Genomic DNA, 24,210 nt, shown 5'->3' with positions numbered 1-24,210 from the left:
GTGACAGTGGCTTCATTCATTTATGACTTCCTCATGCAGTCATTCATTAATGTTAACAACAGATATCAAATAGTAAGGACCAGCCCTATGGGCACTGAAGCAATAGAAAGAACGCTGTGCTTAAGGAGCAGAAAATGTGGTTTTGAAAACAGGGCATGAGAATAAAAAAGACACTTTTTTTAGGCTGCAGATACCCAGTTAACAAACTCACAATTTTAGAGCCGGAAGAGATCATAGGAAACATCACCATCCAGTTCCACTCCCTTTGCTTTAGAGAAAAGGAAAGGAAAACCCAGGAGCAAAGGCAGTTGTCCAACGTCCCCCCGCCAGCTGGGGCAGAGCCAGGGCCAGAATCCGGGTCTCCTGATGTCCCACTGCAACATCCTTCCCGCTTGACTGCACTGCCCTTGAATTGTGAGGTTATGTCAATGGGATTGGACTGCAATGGAACAGCTTCAGAACGGTCAGAATGAATAGCCTTGTAAAGCTAAGTAGCGGCTCTGTTGCCTGGAAACAGTGACATCCCCTGGAAACAAAATGAGGCCACCAAGATCCCGACCTAGAACAGAGCATTACTTTGGGGCTCTTTATGCCCCACTGTCATGTCCAACTGCCCTCCCCCTTTTTCCATTTCAGTGGCATTTGAAATGCTGCCCCTGAAACTTCCTTACCAGTCCATGGGGAACAGGCATGCAAAAGGCCTAAACAAATGGGTCAGTAGCAGCCCACTGGCTCTGGGCCCCACGATCCACAGCCCTGAATGGACCAGTGCATTTCACTCTTTCTGTGCACAGTCACTGCTATTTGAGCCCCGGCTTCCTGGGCTTAGACAACATCTCAATGGGCACGGTGCCCACTGGCCTTGTCCAAGCTCTGGAGGGCACCCAGGAGTTACTCAGCAGGCGTGTCTGGGAATGAACCACCGGATCTCAGCGGATTCTCCGTTTATCAACCTAAATGTAAAAATTCTTGTCTTTGTTGAGGGCAGCCAAGGACATCGATTTTGACCAGGAGCAGTAAAATGATAGGCTGAGCTCAAGACTAAAAGCCACAACCAGTTTCTTGCAGTTTGCAAATTGATGATCACAAATATTGATGTATCACCACGACAGCTATTTTGATTTCTGAATTAACAAATACCTCTCCCCTCCAACACACACACACACACACACACACACACACACACACACACTCACACAGGATCCCAGCGTTTGCTATTTCCTATAGAGTCATATTGTGGCGTAAGAATGGACTTCGGCATCAGAAAGAATTGGACTCAAATCCTAGGTTCACCACTTTCCAGCTCTGAGGTGCGACATATAACCTCAGGTCCCTCATCCATCAAACGGGACTGCTGACATCTACATCACAGAGTTGTTCTGATGACTGTTGATGCATATAAAGTACAATAAAAGGACCTAAATATCTAGGACTTCATCTGCTTTAGTCATTATAGATTCCCTGGGCCTATGACATTGCCTGGCTCAGTAAATATTGTTGAATGAATGAATGAATCTCTATAGTGTGTTAAGTTCATTGCCAACTGTGCAATAAATGGCAACTCTTGTTAGCTGTCATTATTACAGTACAGTGGTACTTGGTTTTGGAACATAATCTGTTCCGGAAGACCGTTCGAGTTCTGAAACATTCGAAAACCGAGGTGCGGTTTCCCCACAGAAAGTAATGCAAAAATGGATTAATCGGTTCCAGACCTTTAAAACCAACCCCTAAAACTGCAAATTTAGCATGAATTTTACTATCTAATGATACCATAGATCAATAAAATCTACGGCGTTCGTAAGCCGAAATGTTTGTCAGCAGAGATGTTCGAAAACCGAGATACTACTGTATTTGGAATTCTCGTGATCTCCTGACAGCTCTCCACTCCACCTGTGAGGCCACCAGGCATCAGATGGCTGGTACCAACCATGGACACCCCCAGTTTCCTTCTCTGCCCAGGCTCCCGGAACCTCACAGTGAACAAGAAAGATGTGGGTATCGGATGAAGACTCCATTAGCTCTGCAATGCTTTGCGGGCCTCTGGCACTCCTAGGTCAAAATCTGTCCTGAGTTTTGTGATCTTAGACTTCAGGCTACAACCATGTCACTTAGTATCGCCCACCCTGGCTCAGATCTCCTTGTCCACTGATAGGAAGTAGAGCTCTCAAGGATAAAGTTTTTAAAATGACATTCCTGACAATAGGGATAAGGACAACTAAACCTGCTCAATGTTGTTGAATGACTGTGCTTCAAAAATCGCATGTTATATTATTCCCTCGATGTTACTACGTCCCTTAAGTTTGCTGTATGAGGTGGGCACCATGAGTAATTTCATTTTCCAGCTGAGGAAAATGACACTAAGGAGGCATAAATAATGTGCCCCCAGAAGTGGCGTTCATCAATGGTAGGGCCAGGACTTGGCATCTTTATCGAGCCCACCTTCCCTAGCTCTATACTGCCCCCTCTGTGCAGGCATGCAGAGAGATGAGGAACTGCAGAGTAATAGAAGCAGAAAGCGTAGAAGAGCTCCACTGTAACAACTCCTGATTGCACAGAATTCAGTTTGTCACGGGTCATATCACATTTCTCAAAACACAGCAATTATACCCACATATGTCTCCATCTGCAAGTGTCAATTAATGAAGCATCTCCTAGAACGTGGAAACATCACAGAGGACTGGTTAAAAGGGTGAATCAAGCTGCCTGGGTTCATATCCAGCTCTACCACGTACGGTTTTGTGACTCGGGAAGCGAAAGCCCTTCCTTGTGCTTCCGGTTCCCTGCCTTTAAAGTGACGATCCCAATAGTACGTACTTCAAAATGCACATAGTAAGTACCTAATGGAGGTCAACGACCGTCACGCTGTGGTTACCGTTATTGTCCCCAAAAGTGTGATGGGTTCTGGGACCACACAGAAGGCAGGGCGCAGCATTCTGCTCTCAGCCGGGCTGGAAGAGAGGCCGGGACATAGGTAAAGGCAACGTGGCAAGTTGCTCTCAGGTGACTGCATGGGGCGTTATGAGAACACACGACATCTAATCAGGCTGGGGGCAGGGAGGATGGGGTGTCAAAGCAGGGAGCCTACAAGGTGGGGTAACGGTGCCCCTTAACTCCCTGGAGACTTGGGCACTGACATATGCTAGAGCCATTCTAACAAGTCATCTCTTGGGAGATATCAAGGGAGAGTCCCCTGAGTGAAACCACCTCGTAGGAAGGTCCCTTCAGTTTTATTAGCTAAGCCCCTTGGGAGGCTTGAGAGGGATCTCAAGAAAGACCAGCCTCACAATGAATTTTTGGTTGGGCTCCAATGTATATACTGAGAATTCCTAGAACAGGCAAGTTGACACAAGGGAACTCTTGCCCAGAATGGTGTTTACTCAATGGATATGAATTACCCTGGGCTGCGTGGAGCAGGGAGTTGTTTAGCCTGATGGCTCCGGTCCCATTTACACAGAGATGTCTGCTCATACACTGTTTACTCTGGAAAGCACAGTGATGGCACAGGCCTTGTAGCCAGGCTGACCTGGTTTGATTCTGGCACCTTCACTACTGGTTCACCCTGGACACGTGGCTTCACCCCTCTGAGACTTCATCTCCTCAAATGGAACTAATGATCGATTTTGCAACGATATTGTGAGGATTAGAATGACTATCTGTAAAATACCTATCACCGTGTTTGGCACATAACAGACACTTAAATAACAAGAGCTAACACATATTACTGGAGGCTTATCATGTCCTAGGTACTCTGCCTTGGACTTGACAACAGAACTTCATTTAATATTCATAAATGGAGATCGGAGAATTCTGAAGCACCATGAGCTGATTCTTGTACAAGATCAAATGGTAGTTGCAGTGGGTTAGTCTCTTTGCTTAAAGAAAGAGTAGAAGTGGATGGAAACTAAAAATGGGCCCAATAATTCAAAGACACTCCCTTTGTATCTTACTGTTTCCTTTCCCAGTTCTGGGTAAGGTCCAAAGCGGTCAGTCTGTTGAAACTGTTTCTGCAATTACCATTTGAGTACTAAGCTTAACTTCTGGCTGAATCATGGGATGGTGTACCCTAGTAACCTGTCAATAAATACTGACAGGTATGTGTGTACGATCTAACAGTGGGAATGTCAGGGCACCGTGAGCTGTGCTGCTAGTTTTTAATTCAGTGTTCCAACTTAAAGCTGGAGCTTATGAAGAGAGTAAAGTTGTAACCTGGCCCTTGTCAAGTTGGAATGAATTTCTAGGCCTTTCGTGATCTAATGGGTTTTTGATGAGTTTTTCCCTCAGCTCAGTATTGCTGGAGGGACAGAGGAGTCCAGCTGCTGCCAGTTTGACCAAGTGGTGACTAACTCACTGGAATGCTTGGAAGGTAAAAAAGATAGGTCTTCCTCTCCCTCTGCTTTCAGCTGGAACCAAGGTTTGACACCCTAACTGGCTGTTTCTTTGGGAATTTACATCTATCCTGGATTGTGTGTGCGTGTGTGTGTGTGTGTGTGTAGACCTAAACACAGAACAAGCTAATTCTGTTTAAGTTCCAAATCCCATGTGCTCACATAGCAATGCACAACTAGCCCATTCTGGCATCTGGTTCTACAGTTATTTCCCTGGCATTTCTCAAGGAGGGTACTTACTGCCTTGGTGTGGAAGGAGAGTGGTGGTGACAGAGTTAAGGGAAGAGGAAGCAGGCACAATCCAATTAACCTTCTCTAAAATGCCGATGACTAGAAATCTCGTTTTGACCGATGAGACTGATTTCAGGAGTATAGTCTCTGGGCCTCGCTGAGTGAAGAGAGCTTAACGGTCGTAACTAGAAAAGAGGCCACAGACACAGGAGAGACTGAGGAAGAGTGTGAGGGATGTGGCTGAGAGTGCCCAGGCCATCTGCATGCCATAGCTGGGGCCCCATGTCGGCACAGGAGATTCACTGGGAGAGGGCCTGCAAGAGGCAAGTGCTTCCTAACCCGGAACTCTCTATGGAGTAGACAACTTTCACAGTGTCCACTCAGACAAGACTCAGTTTTGAAGAGCTATCTACCACAGTCCTCCATCCACAAAGCTAAGTCCTGCGGATAGCCATGTCTGGATTACAAAGCCCTGCTCATCTGCCCCTGCCCACCACTCCAGTTTGACAGGATCAAACCTGAAGGGCCACGTGACCCAAGCTAGGCCAATCAGAGTCTCCCGTCTGAGGAACCTGGGAGACGCAGTGATGCAGTCAAGCCAGCCACCTACTGTTTCACCAAACATAAGACCTAGCCGGACAATCAGCTCTAATGCGTCTTTTGGAGCAAAAATTAATATAAGACCAGGTCTTATTTTACTATAAGACCTGGTCTTATATAATATTACATAATATAAGGTCTTATATTAATTTTTGCTCCAAAAGACGCATTAGAGTTGATTGTCTGGCTAGGTCTTATTTTCCAGGGTAGCTCTCAGGCTAGCAGCCATATTTCAGTATGTGCTTTGGAAAGACAGAGAAAGCCATACTGTAGAAAATGAAGAATCAAGCAGACGGATGCAGAAAGGTGGATAAGAGTGTATGGTACAAAGGAGAGAGGGCTTCAGAGACACACCGACAGACCCCTACATACAAACTGAACCTTAATTCTCAGACACACTAGCCCTGGCCCCTAGCCCTACGAGGCCTGCCTGCACGTTCTGCCTGGGAGCTCTACCACACACATAAATAAGGACTGTACTTAAAAAACAGTCCTTATATTTGGGCTTAAGCTAGCTCAAGCAGGTTTTTCTTTTTGTAATAAAAAGATTACTGAGACAGTCACTCTTCTTTCCTTACGTCTCTACTCCCTCTCCCTCAAGAAGACTTGGTATTAGGTTGGTTCAAAAGTAATTATGGTTTTTGCAATTATTTTTAACCTTTTAAGCCACAATTACTTTTGCACCAACCTAATAAAATGACGATGCCTGAGGACAATGGTGACCAACAAGAATCGCATTAATTCTGGGAACTAGATACTTCTCCACAATGCTGATGAATGGACTCTCTTTTATGCAAAAACGTCTGAATACTTATTTGCCATATTATCCCTAACTAAATTTCTCCTCCTGTTCCTTCTTCCTCAAGGATCCTTCGGCCCTGAGTTCCCTGTCACAGTATCCTGAAATACAGAACAAATGCTGGGGAGGAGTCCATGCCAAGGGTCAGCTACACTTGATGGGGTGACTAAAGAGGCAGATCCGTTTGGAAGATCTTGTTGACACCAAAAGTAATTTCTTCTTTCTGAGGTTGTGGGAGTGGGAAGATAATAGAAAGGTATTTCATTTACCTCACTATTTGCAAAACTATTTACATTTAGATTTATTCTGCCTCAAAGGTATTCTCTACTCAGCTCATTCTTAACATCTACCCTCACTCCCTCACCCCAGTTCACAAGTCAAACTGCTGAATTCAGAAAGAGACCCCCCAAAATACAATCCAAACAGAGCACTGTTTACATCATACAAACGTAATCTACTCCCATGTGGCTTACTTGCTGCAAAACAACGTGAGAGAGATGATCTACCGTTAGAAGCCACACTCATTAATTCAGAAATGAAAAAGTAACATACAAAACTAACGCCATAAGCCGCTGATCTGGCTTTTCACTGTCTTTTTAAAATTTTCTGATAAAGTTCCTCAGGTAACTAGCCTTGTTATTGCAGGAAAGGGTCTTGAGTCCTATGCAGTCCCTGTAAGCCACTGCAGGTTGCCATGGTTCCACCAAGCAACCGGAGACAGAGATTGTGAGTGGGCGGCCAAATAGGTCTTTGAACACATAGGAACACTCCAATGAGGGCTTGTCTTAAATGGCTGAGAGAGTGAACTGTTTTTAAATGAATTCTGCAATAAGGAAAATTAAGAACAGGAGTTTAAACCACATTCTGTTCTGCAGGACCCTGGGAGAGAGAGAGAGGATGGGGAGGGGGCAAAAGAGATATTGGGGCCAAACAGGAAGGGGGTGGGGCTGAAAAATGCACCCCTGTCACCACCAGAAATGTTTTTCAAGTTTCGTGCATTTCACACTTTGGGTTTCCAAGTAAGCTATCTTTTCAACAAGAGTTCTGAGTTGCAAAGCCACTGGTTCAGACATTACAGGAGAAACAGAGATTTATAGCAATGGCTGTTGTTCAAATGTAGGGAAGAAATCTTTCAGAGAGATGAATCAATATGAGAAAGGGAGACAATGCTTGAAGTGCGAAGGATTTATTCAAATTTTTGTCGCCCAAATTCTAAAGGAAAACAGAAATTTTTCTTTTTACATAGTATACTATGGCAGCAAAATTACTCTAAAATACTAATTAGTTTTCAAGGCCCATCCTACAGGCTACACACTGCATGGAGTTCTTCTGACTCGTTCAGTAAGAGGTCTCAACAGATCTCTCCTGTATGGGAGAACCTGAACATACCAGTATACTCTGGGGGTGGGAGGCAGTCGCTCTATAACGAGTCCTGGCCATATTCTGCCTTGTATTCCAGGTGCAGTGGCTGATGACTGTGTGTCTCATCCTTCCCAACGGGATTACTTCATAGTGTGTCTAAACTCCTCTATCTCTGTAGGATTTGAAGAATCTAAGCGAGCAGAAGTGTTTCATGTGTGAAGAGATATGACAAGTGTAGGCAACAGCTTATTGAATAAGGCGATGCTATTGTCACATGTTCAAACTCAAACTCAATCTTTATTTAAATAAAATTTTAAAATGCTGGAAAGAACAAACTGGAACTGGAAAAGAACAAATCCTAACCATGAAATCTTCTATTGATCTAATGGAGGAAAACAATACATTTCAGTCCTCACATACTTACTGTATTTTTTGTTACCCATGAAGTTTACCTATTGCTCGTTAGCATTCAGGCCCCAAGGAGAGTGTGTAGCACCAAAAGTAAAATATCTCAGGTATGATTTGGTAAAATATTTGAATACCAGCCTAAGCTCTCATAAATATAATTTTCTCTAACCTAGTCATTCTTTCTGTTGCATTTTAATTCCAGAAACTGTACTTACACTTTTTGGTATAATTCATAGTATTTTTTGTAACCTTTTCTATGAATTAACCTTTTGGTATAATTCATAGTATTTTTGGTAACCTTTTTTGTAACCTCAAGCAAGTTTGTAAGTTTATTACATATGTAACTTGCAAACTTGCTTGACTAAATATATACCCATTCATCCAGTTCATCTTCCATATATACTGTTTGACCTTCCACTTTATTATTTTTTTTTTTACCTGAAATAAAAATGTACTGCTACTTCTCTATCACTGCCGACAGCCTAATAACAAATTAGGCAATGAATGAATAATGCCACATAAATATGGGAGGCACAGGGCATTTGATTTTGACCACATACATATTTGTGAATCAATTATAAACCAAACCTAAAGACTCACATTTTCAATAACCATCACAAAATGGAAGTCCTTTTTCTGCTTACTTTTAATATAAAAAGATGAACGACAGACACTTCTATTTCCAGGTATGATGAAGTAAGTCCCTACTAGATGATTTGGCTCCCTGTGCAGGAAACAAGCACAAAACCTGGACATAATACCAAGAGCATTGATCTGAAGGTAGTGAAAGTGAACGTGGGCAGACAGTGGTGGGGAGTGCCAGCTCACTTGGAGAGGAAAGGAAGAACCCTACAGGCTCTGCCGTGCTTTGTCTTGACTGTGGTGTCTGTTACATTTCATAACACTGTACACTGAGAATGTGTACGTTTTATTGTATATATTGTTTATATTGTATACATAGCTATTGTAAATATAGGTATAAAAATGATCTTAGGTATTTATACCTAAATAAATGCCTAGATATTTATAGGTATATATATATTATCAGACAACTATGTTTGTTTTTTAATCACGGCATTAAGTTAACATTATAATATGTACATATAAAACTATGTTTTTAAAATGGGCCTTTTGAATGGCAAATATGGCTTAACACCACAACCCCGCCCAAAGATGGACGTTTATCCTGGGGAAATTGTTATATGTGGGGAAAGAAGTGGTTCTTTCCAGGATTGATCAGGGAGAAAGAAATGTGTTTTTTGCAATTATACTTTTCTTCCTTCCTTTGACTTCTGCAACCCCTCCCACTGTCATTTTTGTAACTTGCTTTGAATGGATCCCTTTTTTTCTCTTCTTTCTACCAAACTACAGTCTTTGTAAGCAAAAAGAAAATTAGTAGCAGATGCAAGCTTATTTGTAATGGTCTAAGACCAAATTTTCTGGACTTAAAACAAACATTTTGTCCCCTCAAAGTTCTCGGATTCCATCAAGATACAGCTGTATGCTCTCACTACAATTCATGAACCAAAAATAGTTTCAAAAACTAACTGTAAGAAACTACACCACAGTTAGTCATTGTATTTTGCTTATTTTTTATTTTTATCATCCAGAGAACAAACGGTTTAATTTCAGAGACATTTTGAGAAAAAACTTTTTTTTAATACTCTAAGCTCTATTCTGGTTTCAACATTTTTTTGTTTTTACACCTAAAGAGATATACTGGATTATTAAACAAGGACTTTTATTATAATTGGTTTTGGTTCAAAAATAGATGTAGAAATCAGAAGCACAGAATGTGAATTTCAGTAGTTGGAACACACTTGAGAAGAGCTAGATAATTATTAAGTCACATTACTGCGCTAAGAATTTGCAACCAAAGAAGACTTCTAGTACAAGAATTATTTATGTTCACTTACTATCCCACATTCTTCTTGGGGTAAAAATGTGAAATCTTTTATCACCTGCAGAGCCAACAGAGATGACTTTTAGAGAAGGGGAAGGGAAAAATAAGAAAAAGGAGGTCCCAATTCTCATTGTTGTTTAACTACTGAACATCTGTGGGGCCTTGAGTGAACCATTTGATTGTTCTTGGTTGGAGTTTCTTTGTTAGTGAAGCATGGAGGCCACGCGAAATGAGCTCTAAAATCCGGGGAGTCCACCACTGTCACCTCTCTCCACCTTCCAATATACAGGAAGCGGCTTCTGAACAGCTGCTCAGTATGAGTGTAGGCTCCAGAGTCAGAAGGCCCTGGGTTCAAAACCTGTCTGCTCCACTCACCAGCTTGTATGACCATGGACAAGGTACTTAACCTGCCTGTGCCTCAGTGTCCTCATCTGTTAAATACCTGCAGAACCTACCTCACAGGGTTTGTTTGGAAGATTAAGCAGACAATACTCCTATAGAGGCTAGCATAGGGCTTGGCTTACAGTAAGTACTCGATTAGTGTTGGCAGCCGTTACTGTTGCCAACAGTACTGTTGTTAAATGACCACATCCAGGCCGGTCTGAACCAGAACCTGAAGGGGAGCAAACCTGCAACTGCACCTGAGGATAAACTTAACCATTAGATCCAAAGCCTCTGGAGACACTGTCACTCACAATGGCAATCAGATGGCCTCTTAATGATCTCCAGTTCAGAGGACACATGCATTGCTGGTGACCAGACTTGGGACCTTGAAGGTCCTCTCCAACCCTGAGATCTATGATCTGCCGACCTCATCTCACAGGAAGATGCCTAAGGTTGGATGCAGGGCACCGCTGGGTTAGAGGCACCCCTGACACCCCACTATCCAGGCAGTTAACTGCCATGGCTAACCACAGGGCTGCTCCTGCTCAGCCCCATCTCCATCAGGAGCTAATTTTAGATCCCGACTGGGTAACTAAGGTCTGTGACTACATTTATACGTGTCTGTTTATCTGAAATGAAAATAATCATGCTCACCTGATTAGGGCAAGCTGTGATGACTGTAAAACTCTCCCAGGAAGGAAAATAATAATTGCATCCTGATTTACAAATTAGAGCAATTTACACAGTACGATCTAGGGAATACTTCTCAAGTTCTTCATTTTCCATCTCCCTTTTGCTGAGGTTCTTTCTTTTTCTTTCCTCCCATGATTACTGCTAAGAACAGAGGTCAGCAAACCATGGCCTACAGGCCAAATCTAGCCCACAGCCTGAGTTTGTAAATAGTTTCACTGGAACTCAGTCGCGCCCATTTGTTTATAGATCATCTATGGTGGCTTTCAACTACAGGGAGAGAGTTTAGTTGTGGCTCTTTACAGACGAATTTTGCGGAATTGTGGCCTAGAACAGTTAGCCAATAACTATTTGTTTGAATAAATGATCACTATTTCATTCAAAATCCAACAAATACTTATTAAATGTCTTTAAGCACCAGGTGCTGGAAACACAATGACCTGGGTCTACAGTGGTGAGGATGACAGACAGGGCCCCTGCCCTCACAGTGCATACAGTTTAGTAAGGAAAGACAAAACATGATCACCAAACAGTTACTTATATACAGTTGCAATAAGTGTTTAGAAAGGAAAAAGTATAGGGTGTTGGGTGATTATATAATAGGAAGACCTGAGCCTATCTCAAGATTTCTCTGAGCAACTGCCATTTCATTTGAGCTCAATGTGGATTTCCTGGTTCCTAAATGTCGGGGAAAGTGAGGGCTCTCTGATGGCACATGAAATGCAAATGGATTTCAGTATGTTTTTCAGCCTGTGCTTATTCTGTCCATCCATCCGTCTGGCTGCGTAGTGCAAGAAACGTGGACTGTAATAAAGTTTAGGACACTTGACTTTTCAGTCTCCAAACAGGAACACCAAGCAAATAAATAAATTGTAAACCATGTTCACCTGCTAGAGACCAGACTTCAACACATAAGCAGAAGACAGTTCTTCAATCAGCTCTGGTTCTTTAAGCACAGAAAAGCACCCTCAGATGAGTAATGCTAATTGTTACACTTGGGGAGATTTGATTGAACATAAACAGAAGCCCACAGCTTGGGTGCACTTCTGGGTGTCACATAGGTTTGAAGTTTCTCAGTGCTGCCTGTCAAGATCGATCAAGTGACTTAAGCACTCACATGCACTGCTTCCCAAATTCAGCAAGGCTCCGTGAGCCACGCAGGCACGCTGCAGGAAGGACCATGGACCATTCCCCCATGGTGAGCACTGGCAGGTCCTTCCAGGCAAGGTATGTGCTAAAATAGATGGAGGGAGGCAGGAAGAAGTGTTGCAGAATAAATGTCTTTTATAAAGTCTTCTTCACACTTCCTATCACTGGTTATTCCTCAGAGCTATGTTGGCTGAATTAAGGGATTTATTCCTATTTCGTTAGAGGAAATGGGAGGTGCAGTGAGATTAGGCATCTAACTTCAGAATCACTGAGCATGTTGGTGCGAGCCCAGGAATTAGAAGGAGGAGCAACTGGTCCAAAATTATTTGTTTGAGGCTGTGCCTACAAAACCTTCTATTTTTAGAATTGTACAGTCCTACGAAATGTAGGGTTCACCTTTAAGGAGAATCAGCTAATTTAGGGCAAGAAAATTTTCTTGATTTAATTGATGCCACCTTGGCAGCCTTCACGGGCAATTCCGTCCCCTTCGCCCAGGTGCTGGTCTGTGGAGCCTGGCACAGTCTATGGATTGGTCAGTGTGAGCATCTGGCCGACTTTACATACCACAGCCAACTGTCACCTCCAACTTATCTATGTCAGAGTAAAAGAGAAGGCATCAAGGGAACAAGAAATTAACTATATTATACCAATTTTCATGAAAAATACTACGATTCCTAATAGTGAAAGATCCCCTTTACCTGGATAACCAACTACCTGGAAAAAACAAACAAACAAACAAACAAAAAAACCAAAAAGGAAGAAAGGAAGGAACAAGGTAGGCACAAAAAAAAAAAATCAAGCATTATTAAGTTGCTTCTATTCTGATAGTACAGGTAACCCCTGTATAACACGGCACTTCTATAACACGGTTCAAGAACTGGGGAAACCCTCGCACAACACAGCATCCTAGGACACAGTTTCACTCTAACATGGTTTGAGAATTAGAGAAATCCCCAAATAACATGGAGCGTAATGAGAGTTTTTAAGAGCAAAAGATATCTCATTCAAAATTAGGGAAATCCCCGAACAACATGGAACATAATAAAAGCTTGCTTTTAAGAGCAAAAGATAATCGCATTTGAAATTTTTCATTCTAGCATGGATGTCGTATCAGATTTGACTGCAGATTTTCCTAAATGAAGATCCTTCCACTGAAAGAAGGACAAAGTTTAAGAGAGAACTTCACAAGTGCTTAGCACCATATAACAAAATTTATAAAGATCTCTCAGCTAAAAGCAAGCAATCTAAAATAACAGATTTTTTGCAAAAAGTACAGAATAGAAGTCCAGATAATGCTGAAGAAAGTTCAGAGGATGATGATATCTTGTCAAAAAGAAAACACCCTCAATTAATGGTGCTTAGTAGTGATGACGAAGAAAATATTATTTAGTACATATTAATATGTTATACTTTTGGTGAAAATTGCTTTAATAAAGATATTTCTCTTAATTATAAAAATATAATGGTATGTTTTTAAAATTTTTGGAAACTAACCCCCGTTTTTGTACTAGTTCTTTGTTTCATATAACACAGATTTGCATAACACAGTATTTTTTAGGAACTTAACAACCGTGTTATACAGGGGTTACCTGTATTCCTTTTAATAATTTTGCTTAATACTTTGCAATAACCAAGAATAGCCTGGGTTATCTCCCAACATGACTGGGAGACATTAGGCTAAAAGAATATATATATATATATATATATATGTATGTATATCTATATCTATATCTATATCTATATCTGTATCTATATCTATATATTTTTTTTAGATTTATTGGGGTGACAATTGTTAATGAAATTACCTAAAAGAATATTTTAATACTGATGCTGCATGAGAATTTCAAGTCTATTTTAACAAGGATTTTCCACTTTTATTCATTCCCTAGTAAACATTTATTGAATGCTAGGTACATAAAGAGTCAAGGGGTTTTAGTGATGGCTGGGGATGGGTATTGGTAAAGAATGCCTATGGTTCTCCCCTCTCGTGGAGGAGATCCATGCAAATAAATGGTGCCTGTACAGAATGTAGACAGAGAAAATGCTGTGTAGTAGGAGTTTGGTACTGAGTCAGGAGGAGCTGCAAGCGCTGGCAGGCCCAGAGGAGCTAAGCCAGTGTGCCCCTACGTGACCACATCGAACCTGTCCTTCCTAACGAAGCCTGACAGGAACCCACAGCATGATGTAATGAAACCCAGCGAGGATTCAGAATAATCTGACGCTGCGTGTGAGTCAACAGAATTAATGTTTATATCACTGTAACTTCTGCTTTGTGTTTCACACGAACCCTTATAGGTAAGACAGAAGCTAAAGGGATTTTTTTTAGGAAATTATTTTAGTCTCTTTTACATTCTGTAAGAGAAAATCAAAGTACCTAAAATAAGATTCAAGGGTAAGATGATGATTACAAGACACACTGAAAATGGTAAATGATTATTATTTTTAAAACAGGTGGTCCAATAAATCTTCGTCAATTTTTAAACCCGTGGGAATTATAAGGGAAATCAAATCCATATACTCATTGATATCCATTACTCATCAATTTAAACGAATAATTGAATGTTTAAAAAATCTTTCTTTCTTAGAGAGAGATACCATTTAATGGCCAGACTCTAACTCACATAGACTGAAGTTTAACCTGATAGGCTTGAACCCTCAGGGCCTAAAGAACCCAGAGGGGTGGAGATAAGTTCTAGGGCATCCCAGGACGTAACTTGGTTTTATCCTGGAATAACACAAGCACCCAGAGCTAACTGGCTCCCACTTAGCCCAACAATGTAAGAATATCATCTCTGCCCACCTCGTTTCCCCACATCTAATACTTTATTTATGGCTTTCTGGCCTAATTATGATGGAAATTCGGTAGGGCTATCCATTTTCAGAAAGAAATGATTTAAAAGTTTCACTTACTGAGAGGACAGAGCTAAGAATGACAACAGTTGTCCCCAGGGCTCTGCCTTTGGTAGATGGTGGCCTAACGGTTGTGTGCGTGTGTACACTCATGTATGTATGTGCACAAATAAACGAATAGAAAAACCAGAAATCTCAGTGAGTTGAAAAAGTTAAAGGACAAAGAAGCCCCAGTGTCACACAGCCAGACCAAACAGGAATTGGCTAGATGTCCTGTTTTTCAGGAGCAATTTCGCTACAAAAACATTTGAAAAAATAAACACGCAAAACCAGAAAAACAACAAACAAACCTCTCAATTGCTCCAATGAGAACAACACAACACTGTGATGTGATAGAGAAAACAATTCCTCACAGTCATCAAAGTCCTAAGCACTTAATTCAGTGAGATTCTTTAATATAGACTGATCTCATGACCGAGAAAAGCGTAATAGTCACCCTGTTTATTATTCATCGCAACCTGTAGAGCCAAATGGCACTGCCCAGGCAGTCCACCAAGGCCTTCATCGGGCTCCAACTAAAGGGCAGAGCTCAGTCTTTAAAGGAAAACTACCCTGGGCAGCAGGGACATTCAGCAATCAGGCCAGGAAGGACCTTGCCTTTCCATCAACGGAGATTGCTTTACAGAAGGCCTCGTACTGCAAGAGTACCTTGGGTGTTCTTGGACCTGGACTCCTGGCTTCAATACGAGCACCTAGCAAACAAGTCAGACATGTTATTCTCTCCTTTCCCCTTCCCTCTAACTTTTCCACTGGTCAAGGCGGTTGTCAGGGGCTTCCCAACTGAGCTTTAGCTCCGTGGGAGGCATTATCCAGAGAAATCACTACTATCTGCTATGCAATCTTGCCTTTCCCTGAGCCAGATGCTAGAATCTCAAAAGACTCATTTGAAAAGGATGGCTCCTCGGGAGTACACAATGCTTAGAATTCTGATGACTAGGCATTTGAAAAGTATTCCAATAGTTTCAAAAGCATATACAGAGAATGAAACACATGAATAACTATGAAGACAGGTAGTAATTCATGCCTGCCATTCTGTACCCACACGCTGAAATGAAAGCCTGACAGCACCACCCCCCGCTAGCCTTCTGGGTATGTCTGCACCTTCTGTTACATCTGCTCACTTAGCTGTGGGCCGTGGTGTGAGAGGACTCAACACGCTCAAACTTTACCTCATTATCGAATCCCAACCTGCTCCTGCTTTTTATTGGTAAAGGGTAACCCTTCATGTAGTTGCTCTAGTCACACTCCTTTCTCTCTCACTGCATTGTTCAATTGGTCACCAAGTCCTAATTTGCCACTTGCTTATTTGTCCCCTACTCTCCATCACTACTTCTGTCTTAGTTTAGGACCTGGACCTCTTTTGCCCAGATAATAACATACCTGCTAACTAGTCTCCTTGCCTCCAGGTTAGTCCCTCATGAGTTTCTCCTCCACTGTGCCTCCTTAACTAGCTTCTAAAATATAAGCCTTGCAAACAATGAAATCATAAACATATTTCAAAGAAGACATAGGTGAATACTTTTATAATCCTGGAGTGGGAAAAAGCATTTCTAAGCATGATATAAAATCTAAAAAGGCATAAATATGATTACTTTAAAAAAATCTTCTGCAAAATAAAAAAAAAACTATAATTAAAAAAAAAATCTCAAATCCACCTCTTGGCCACACCAGGAGAGGAAAAGCTAATGCAAATAATTATAAAGCGTGATGAAGGCACAAAGCATCCTGTAAACACCAGGTACTGAAAAATACTACTGTTAGGAAACCTGCTTCAAATGATTTGCCTAGATTCAATTATATCACATGTCAACGCTGAGATACCGATAAGCCGTTGCAAAATGCCTCTGGACTCTTATTTATGCCTTTGGAACACATCGCAGCATGTTCGCACAGAACAAACCATTGCCTATAAAGCTGGAAGGGCCTCTTTGCCTGCATTATTGATGTTTTAGCTTTCAGCCAGAAGGCTGAAGTCTTCAGAAACATTTCTGAATTCACACAACACCAAACCCTATTATTCCATCAGCCCAGCCTGGGCTAGGAGGCTAGAACAAATGCCCATCAGATTAAACTAATTGGCTTTTCTATTTTGACCTGAACTAAGTGACAAAATAATATCCCCTGACAAGAAGGCAGAGAATCAGCAGTGACACTGCTGACATAACTGCCACAAAGATATTTACTCTACTTCGGCATACAATCATCCAAAATCAGGTGTCAAAATTCTAAATGCAAATAGTACAGATGACTCATTTGTCAAACGAAAGCTCAGACGAGATGGTAAATCCTGCACTCATAAGAAGAGATCAATTCTGTTAGGAAAGTAAATAATTCAAGATGCTGATACAGCCTTTTAAGTGAATCTGGAGCACAGGCCAATTTACCTACTGCAAGACTACAAAGGCTCCGAGGCAAAAGGCCTACGAGTGCTAGTGTCCACTTGCCAAAACAGAATTTTAAAAATGAAACTGGGACTAATAACTGGAGTATAATCATGAGTAAATTTGGGGGAAACAAAGGAGTTTCACCCTAGCCAAACAGTATTGGAAATTGAAAATTTAAGCAATTATTTCCCAGCCTTGAAACTGTAGGGCTGTGCTGAGAGATCCAAGCATCAGAATACCACCATTATACAATGGATGGCCAGTGTCTGGATAAATGACCTTTTGTTGTTCAAATTGTCGTTAGCTTGTGAGCCATTAACTCACAATGTTGTTGAGAATGATGATATAGAAATGGATTCAATTTTCTGAACAGTTTAAAAAAAAAGACAGTTGGATTTTTACATTTATGACTTGCACAATGAATTTTCAGAAATTCAAACCTTGACCAATGGTTCTTCCAAACCCATTTGATGCTGTCATTTGCCTTTGGTGAAATTAATATAATATTGTCCCGATAAATCTAGAGGCACAGGAAGCCACTCTTCATTTTATTCCTGGCTGAAATGGGCTCCCTGGCTTTTGGAACCAAGCATCACATATGGAGATACGTGATCATTTAGGTGACCCGAGTCAGAAGGTCAGAATAAACATTACTGAAATAATATGGATCAACTTTGGCTTTGTCTCAGGCAGAGGTAGGAGGCCCAACAGCTTACATGGTAAATTAAAAAACAAAAAGCACACAGCACAAAGCCTACTTAAAATGAGCACGATTCTTTTCCTAGGCCCCCAGTTTTTAAAAATACCAGCTTTGGGATGGATAAACGTGGAGACTCACTCTGAGAAGCATAAAGGCTCTCTGCAGCTCTGTCATCGTGCCCATCGTACTCCCTGCTGGACAGCTGTCTGTTGGCAGTCTCCAGTCGATCTGTGCACAAAGAGGAAAAGATTACAGAGAAATGCATATGGATCTAAGTCATCATCAAGTGAGAAATGACCTGGGAGCCAAGAGTAGGGTATAAAGAGAGGTTCAGGCAGGAGCCCAAAACTGAACGTTTGGAGAGGAACAATACCTTCCAAAATATCACAAGAAAAGTCCTCAGATGACACGCTGTGCTTTTATGCAACTGAATGCCAAGGCATGTACCAGCAGGAGGCAGCTAAGAACAGGTTCTAAGAAAAACAAGCTTTGCTGCCTGCGAGCCCAGTGAACCTCCGATGTGAAGTCCCTGCAAAGCGTTTGAGTCTCTTTGACCTCAGACCCAGTCCTAGCCTAACCGTGGTCATCAGCCCTCTGCTTTAGCCAGGGACTGCCATCTGTGCCTTAAAAAGGTCAAAATGATCCAATTGATGAAGATTCTAGTTAGTTCTAGTGGTTGCTCAAACCACTTGGTAAATCTTCATCTTCATTTATTTGATTAGCTAATTCAGCGTAACAAGTCTTTATTGAAAGTATAAGAAACTGCAATACAAAAGGGCTGGCAGTAACAGAAAAGGTAGGATCTAACTACTGGAAATTATCATTACATTGAGTATTTTGATCATTAAGGCAACTGAAAAGTGGCTTGGCTGACTGAAAGTGAAGTTAAATTTTATGGGTTAAATCATTTTGCATGTTGGAGGTTGCCAAGACCCTGCAGCAGGGGGCATCTAGCTTTCGGGGAATCTATCTACTTTTCTCACAACTGTAGGCCTTTGTTTTTCCCCAAGAAAGACATATGTCTACCTTTGTCTTCTATATAATACCTAGCAAGTGTTAAGTGTTGGCTTTCAAAGAATGCTACCAAGTGACTCGAGCTGTGCATCCAACACTGGTCTTTTCAAACATTCCCATTCACAGAGTCACGAGTCACTGTTAAGTACTTTTTAAGCAAAGAGGAGCTACACCCATATGTCCTCACTTCTCACAGAGCTTGTCACTTCTCAGGCTCAATGCTGCGACCTACAATCGACAAGGCAGAAAAGAACAAGTCTGCTCTTTGAGCGCCCTTTCCCCAAGTGGTTGGAATTTACAAGATTATCCACCACAATCCGGACCTGATGTTAGGCTGCTAGCTACACGGGTAGTCTGGGGTAGAGAGAGCATGAATGGAACCTGACGTGCCTCGGAGGTCTCTGTTGAAATCATGAAGTCTTCGAATCTCGCCTTCTAGCTTGTTTCTCATAGCCTTGTCCAGTGACTCTCGCTTGGTGGTAGACTTGACCAGACTCTCATAGGCTTCCGAAATTCTCTGAAGTTCTTTTTCAAACTAAAACAAAGAAATGGCATGAAAGTGGCCCTCTGACATTTACATCGGCACTTCAGTGACACTGACTCTTTGACATTCTAAGTGTGAAGGTTATATTTTCAATACAGCCTTTTCTGCATCTTCAGTTTCATGTCTACCAAATCGTGTAACCAGTTCCCTCCCCCCTACCTCCAACCTCCCTCCATCTGCCCTCTAAGGGGCTACGTTAGGATCGTGTAAATAGCAGCCTCACAAGTCTGGCTGGATCATCTGACGTCACCTTGGAAAAACTCCTCTGTAGAAGTAGCAGAAAGGGGTGAATTTAAATACAACTTAAACCTCTTATATCCTGTATGGTATTTTAAAACTAGTATTATTATTCTTGGTTAACATAGGGAAAATATAAAAGGACAGAAAAACTAAAGGCCCACAACTAGAATCCGTATCTCCAGATTTCACACATGGCGCTCCTCTTCAGACCTTCCCACCCAGCCCCAGAGAAACAAACAGCCACTAACGGAGACGCATCTTTGTGCATTTTTACCCCCTCTTCTATAAAAGTATCCCTATAAAGGACAAACGGACTTGTGTCTAATTGTAAACAAATGTACCACAGAAAACCTCTCTATATGAAGGAATGGAAAGATGTGGGACTAAAACCATTTTTTGTTTTTGGTTTTCTTTTTTTGTTTTGTTTTTTTGTACCTCACTAAATAAAGAGCTGTAACTGGGAGAGCCTTTAACCTATGGCATATATAAATCTATAACAAGTAGCTGTAATCATGATAACAGGAGTCTAATTAAAATACTGTATTTTTGAAGTAAATATCAAAGTAGATAAACCCCATCTTATTGCTGTGTAGCATAAATGCAGGAGAAAGGATAAAGAGTGTCTGCAAACATAGAAACCTGATGAACTGCAGCTAGTAGTCGGAATCAGAGGCAAAGTGGGCAGGGTTGAGAGCACTAGCACCCTGCACTGGGCACAAAGAGAACTGCACCATGTTTTCAGTCTCCACAGGAGACGGTGTCACCATAAGCCGGGCACGCCAATTGCCTGAACCCCAACTGTCCAGATCAGAAAGTTCCTGCTGAGACTCCTATAAATAAAACATATCCTAACAGATATCTATTATACACTTACTATTTGTCTGGGTGCCAAGGATACAGAAATAAGGAGCTCCTAAAAACCAGAAATTGGTCTAGAGTTGGCCTGTACCCAGACACATACACTTCTATAATGCAATGTGATAAGGGGCGTGGTGTTGTAATGCTATTGACAGCCTAGAGACAAAGTAATTTTTCAGGGGTGAGAAGGAGTTCCTTTAACAAAAATTTTACAGAAAATTCCATTTAAAATGAAGGGTGAAAAGGAATTTGCCAAGCTGAAAAGAAAAGGCCAAAAGGCCTTGGCATCCTAGGTAGAAGATAGGGCATGAGCCAAGAAAAAGCCATGAAAGAAAGTGCATGTCTCTGACACGACAGGTAACCCAGGGGATGACAGCAAGCAAGGTGCAAGTGGCAGAAGTTAGAAACAAAAGGAAGGACTTTATGGGCAAGGGAGAATTACGGGCGTGGGAGGGCCAGGGAGGACATACCACCGTATTAGTAGAAGGGCAGCATGAGTTTCCCTGAGGTTTTATAAAGATCAAACTGACGGGTGGGGTTGCAGGGTGGGGGGTGGGGAAACAAGGCAGGAGAAAAGAAGTCCGGGTAAGAAACTACTGTGAACAGTTCAGTGACCAGTGACAACAGTGTGAAGTAGGACAACTAAGAGGACAATCTCCAAAGACTCTGAAGAGTAGAATCAATAGGTCTTAGTGACTGGTCTGGACATGAAGGGAGAAAGAAAGAAAAGTACATAGACACTCAAAGCTTAGAAGATGGAGTAAAAAGACTTAACCAAGATGGATGAACACAAGAGAAATGGGATTACCAAAGAAAGAAAACCAGTTTGGTTTCGGAGATACTGTGGTCTGAGGAGCCAGCCGAATGTCTTGGCAAGGATTTCCAGTTAACAGGTGAAGATACAGGTCTGAAAGTCAGGAGCGCAGCTGTGTTACTGCATACAGGTGACAGATGAAGGCATATAGTGGAGACCACTTAGGGAGATCAACAGGAGATTAGAGGGCCAAGGATAGGCAGCATCAACAGTGTGGGAGTAGGTGGGGCAGGAGAACCAGTGAGAGAGACTGAAGCCAGTGGTGCCATAGCCAGGAAGCCAAAAACTTTAAGGAGGAGAGAGAATGTGATCGGTGCCTCCAGAGGTTACCATGGAGCCAAGACACATCTGAGAAGAGGCCAATGAAAGGTCTGGAGAGCATCAGGGCTCCTGCTTAGTGGCAGCCAACCAGGGCAGAGCAGAGAACACCAAGGCTCCTGTTGGTACCACGTCCTATTGGTACCATCTTCAAGGCATCCTAATACCGGATGGGTTCTTCCATGGTCCCTTCAGTTCAACAAGGCCTTTCTGTTTCTTTAAAAGAGATTATGAACTGTCAGTAATGTGGCAGCAGAGAGAACAGCATGTCCTGAAACCTTTTCATACTTCTACCATAAATTAGGTTCTTTCCTTTCAATTTTGTTTTCAAAGAGATGGCTCCAAAACATACCACCATTTCTATGCGAATTTCATCTATCAAAGGCAGCCTTTGTTTTCAGACAGATGGGCATGCCACAGGGACACTTTCTACAAAACAGAAGGGCATCACCTCGTAGCTAGGAAGATGAGAGGACCCTAAAGCCTGAGGCATCCACCATCCACCGTGAGAGAGCTTCAGGCCCACAACAACTAGGACGCTTTCCTCAACTGATAAACCATACCTGAGCTTGGACTTTCTCCTTTCATTGAAAGAACTTCCCTCTGCACACTATAAAAGGAAACTGCAGAATCCCTCTGACAGCATAGTTTACAATCTCAGAGACTAAAACAAGAATTGGGATGTGGTTATGTGCTTATAGCTACTAAGAGAGAAAGGGTAAGAGTCTTAGTTCAGGATAAGGTATTTCCTATGAGAAATGACAGCTGTTACGATGGAGACAGATTAGTCTCCTTCAGTGTGGTGATAGAAGACAAAACAATGACTAAATGTAGGAAGTTAACGAGATCAGATTTTGATTCAACTTAAGAATTTCCTGATTTAGGAATTTCCAGGAATGCACTATGCCCAGTAGCGAGCTTCTCTTCTCTGGAAGCATTCATGTAAGAAATCAATGACCTCCATTCAAGGACACGAACCTCTATGATTTCTGATTGCACACCCCTTCGGAATGAGAACCACACCCTCTTCTTATCCGCCCAAGTCCGGAGCATCTTTAAGAAGAGAAGGTTGGACAAGCTGGCTTTGATATGAAAACCATCTGAGCCAGTTCAGGGTCTGAGTGTGATTGTATGAAGAGAATACTAGGTTTGCCTTCACAGCGCCCATCCTCTATTCCAGTCCAGGTGTCAAGAACCTTGTAGTCCAGGCCATTAAAAGCCCCTGAACTCACAGAGAAGCACTCACTGTCCCAGAAGCAGAACTCTGAGCAGAGTGGAAAACCCAGCCGCCTGGGGCAAATGGGCAGGGAAGAGCCCTGAGACAATCTCAGCCATTCCAAGCTCTAGATGCTGACTTGTTTCCCTGAGCACCTTCCTGTGCATAGCTTAGGGACCCAGAGGGTCCCTAAGCTGCCCAATCAAAGCCACCGCTGTTGTACTGGCAAAAGAAGAGGGTCTTTTGTACTGGCAAAAGAAGAGCAAACCAGCGGAAACCGTAAACACCTTCAAATGCCTCCAAGCCCTTTCCCTTCCAATGTCCACCTATGCTTGGATGGCTTCTGAGGCCAACCCGCTCAACAGCCCACAGTCTGGCCCTGCTGGAAACTGTCCATTAATTATGTTTCAGGGAAACTAGGAGGAAAGAGAAGCAAAATGAGTGACCAAAAGGAAATACTGCGAAACAACCGCTCTTTCTGGGCGTCCTTGACCCTCATTCCAACACTAATAGTGATATCCACCACCTCGTGCCTCTGGAAACAAGGTCTTGCTGTCTAGGCTGTGCTTTGGCGGTCTCTGAGTTAGTCGTTCTTTCCTGCGGCGTCCCTGGCACAGTATGTACAAGTGAAGCCCTGCAATTAAAAATTCATCTATTTTTGGTTTTCTGCGAGCGCTCCCAGTGCATGAGGATCCCAGATTGGACGTTATTGCTGGCACAGGGCAGCCACATCCTATGACGCAGTACAGTGGTTCCACCCAAAGTGGGGGTCCTCATCACTGAGAAGCAACGTCATTACTCACCCGACAGTCCTCTCCCCAGACCTAAGGCTCAAGCAGCTGCTGAGAGACAACTGAGCAGTGAGGCGGACGCTGAGGGAAGGCTTTGGTCAAGGATGACGTCGGGAACACAAGCCATGAAATGCTAAGTCATAGAGCTCGTGCAGCTCTTCTGTCTCCTGGTCAGTTGTGGAGAACGGTTACGGAACTAATGATGCGAATGGCAAGCAATCGTCAAAATCGGAGTTTTGAAATTGACAATTCCAGTGTGACCTACGACAGATCAATGAAATGTACTATCTATAGAACCATTTATGATATTCAAGGGACTGAAGGAGTTTTGGGTTCCAGAAGGCAAATGGCTTTTCATTTTTCTCCTTTTTCAGAAGTCACCAAAACCCTTTTGGCCACAAACTTTAAGAATCATTCCTTGTGCAGGGAAACTGAGTCACTGGGAGATTGATCTTGTTTATCAAAAGAGAAATGCGCATCAACATCAAAAAAGAGACGCATCTGGCAGGT

General features: G+C 42.3%; 1 protein-coding gene across 4 annotated transcripts in view; it reads right to left on the bottom strand.

The window, feature by feature from the left end:
- AMOTL1 (angiomotin like 1) overlaps positions 1–24,210 on the bottom strand; it is a 123,127-nt gene that overhangs the window by 26,123 nt on the left and 72,794 nt on the right. For all 4 annotated transcript variants that reach the window (XM_081063602.1, XM_081063600.1, XM_081063601.1 and 1 more), the window contains exons 5-6: positions 19,310–19,454; positions 18,044–18,133 (exon numbers count right to left, since the gene is read on the bottom strand). In XM_081063602.1, coding sequence (XP_080919728.1) covers positions 18,044–18,133; positions 19,310–19,454 — 235 coding nt within the window. The remainder of the gene's footprint in view (positions 1–18,043; positions 18,134–19,309; positions 19,455–24,210) is intronic.

This window comes from Rhinolophus hipposideros (assembly GCF_964194185.1).
Source record: "Rhinolophus hipposideros genome assembly, chromosome: 10".
Lineage (NCBI taxonomy): Eukaryota > Metazoa > Chordata > Mammalia > Chiroptera > Rhinolophidae > Rhinolophus > Rhinolophus hipposideros.
Note: the sequence above shows the minus strand (reverse complement) of the source record. Positions and strands in the feature narration are given on the sequence as shown.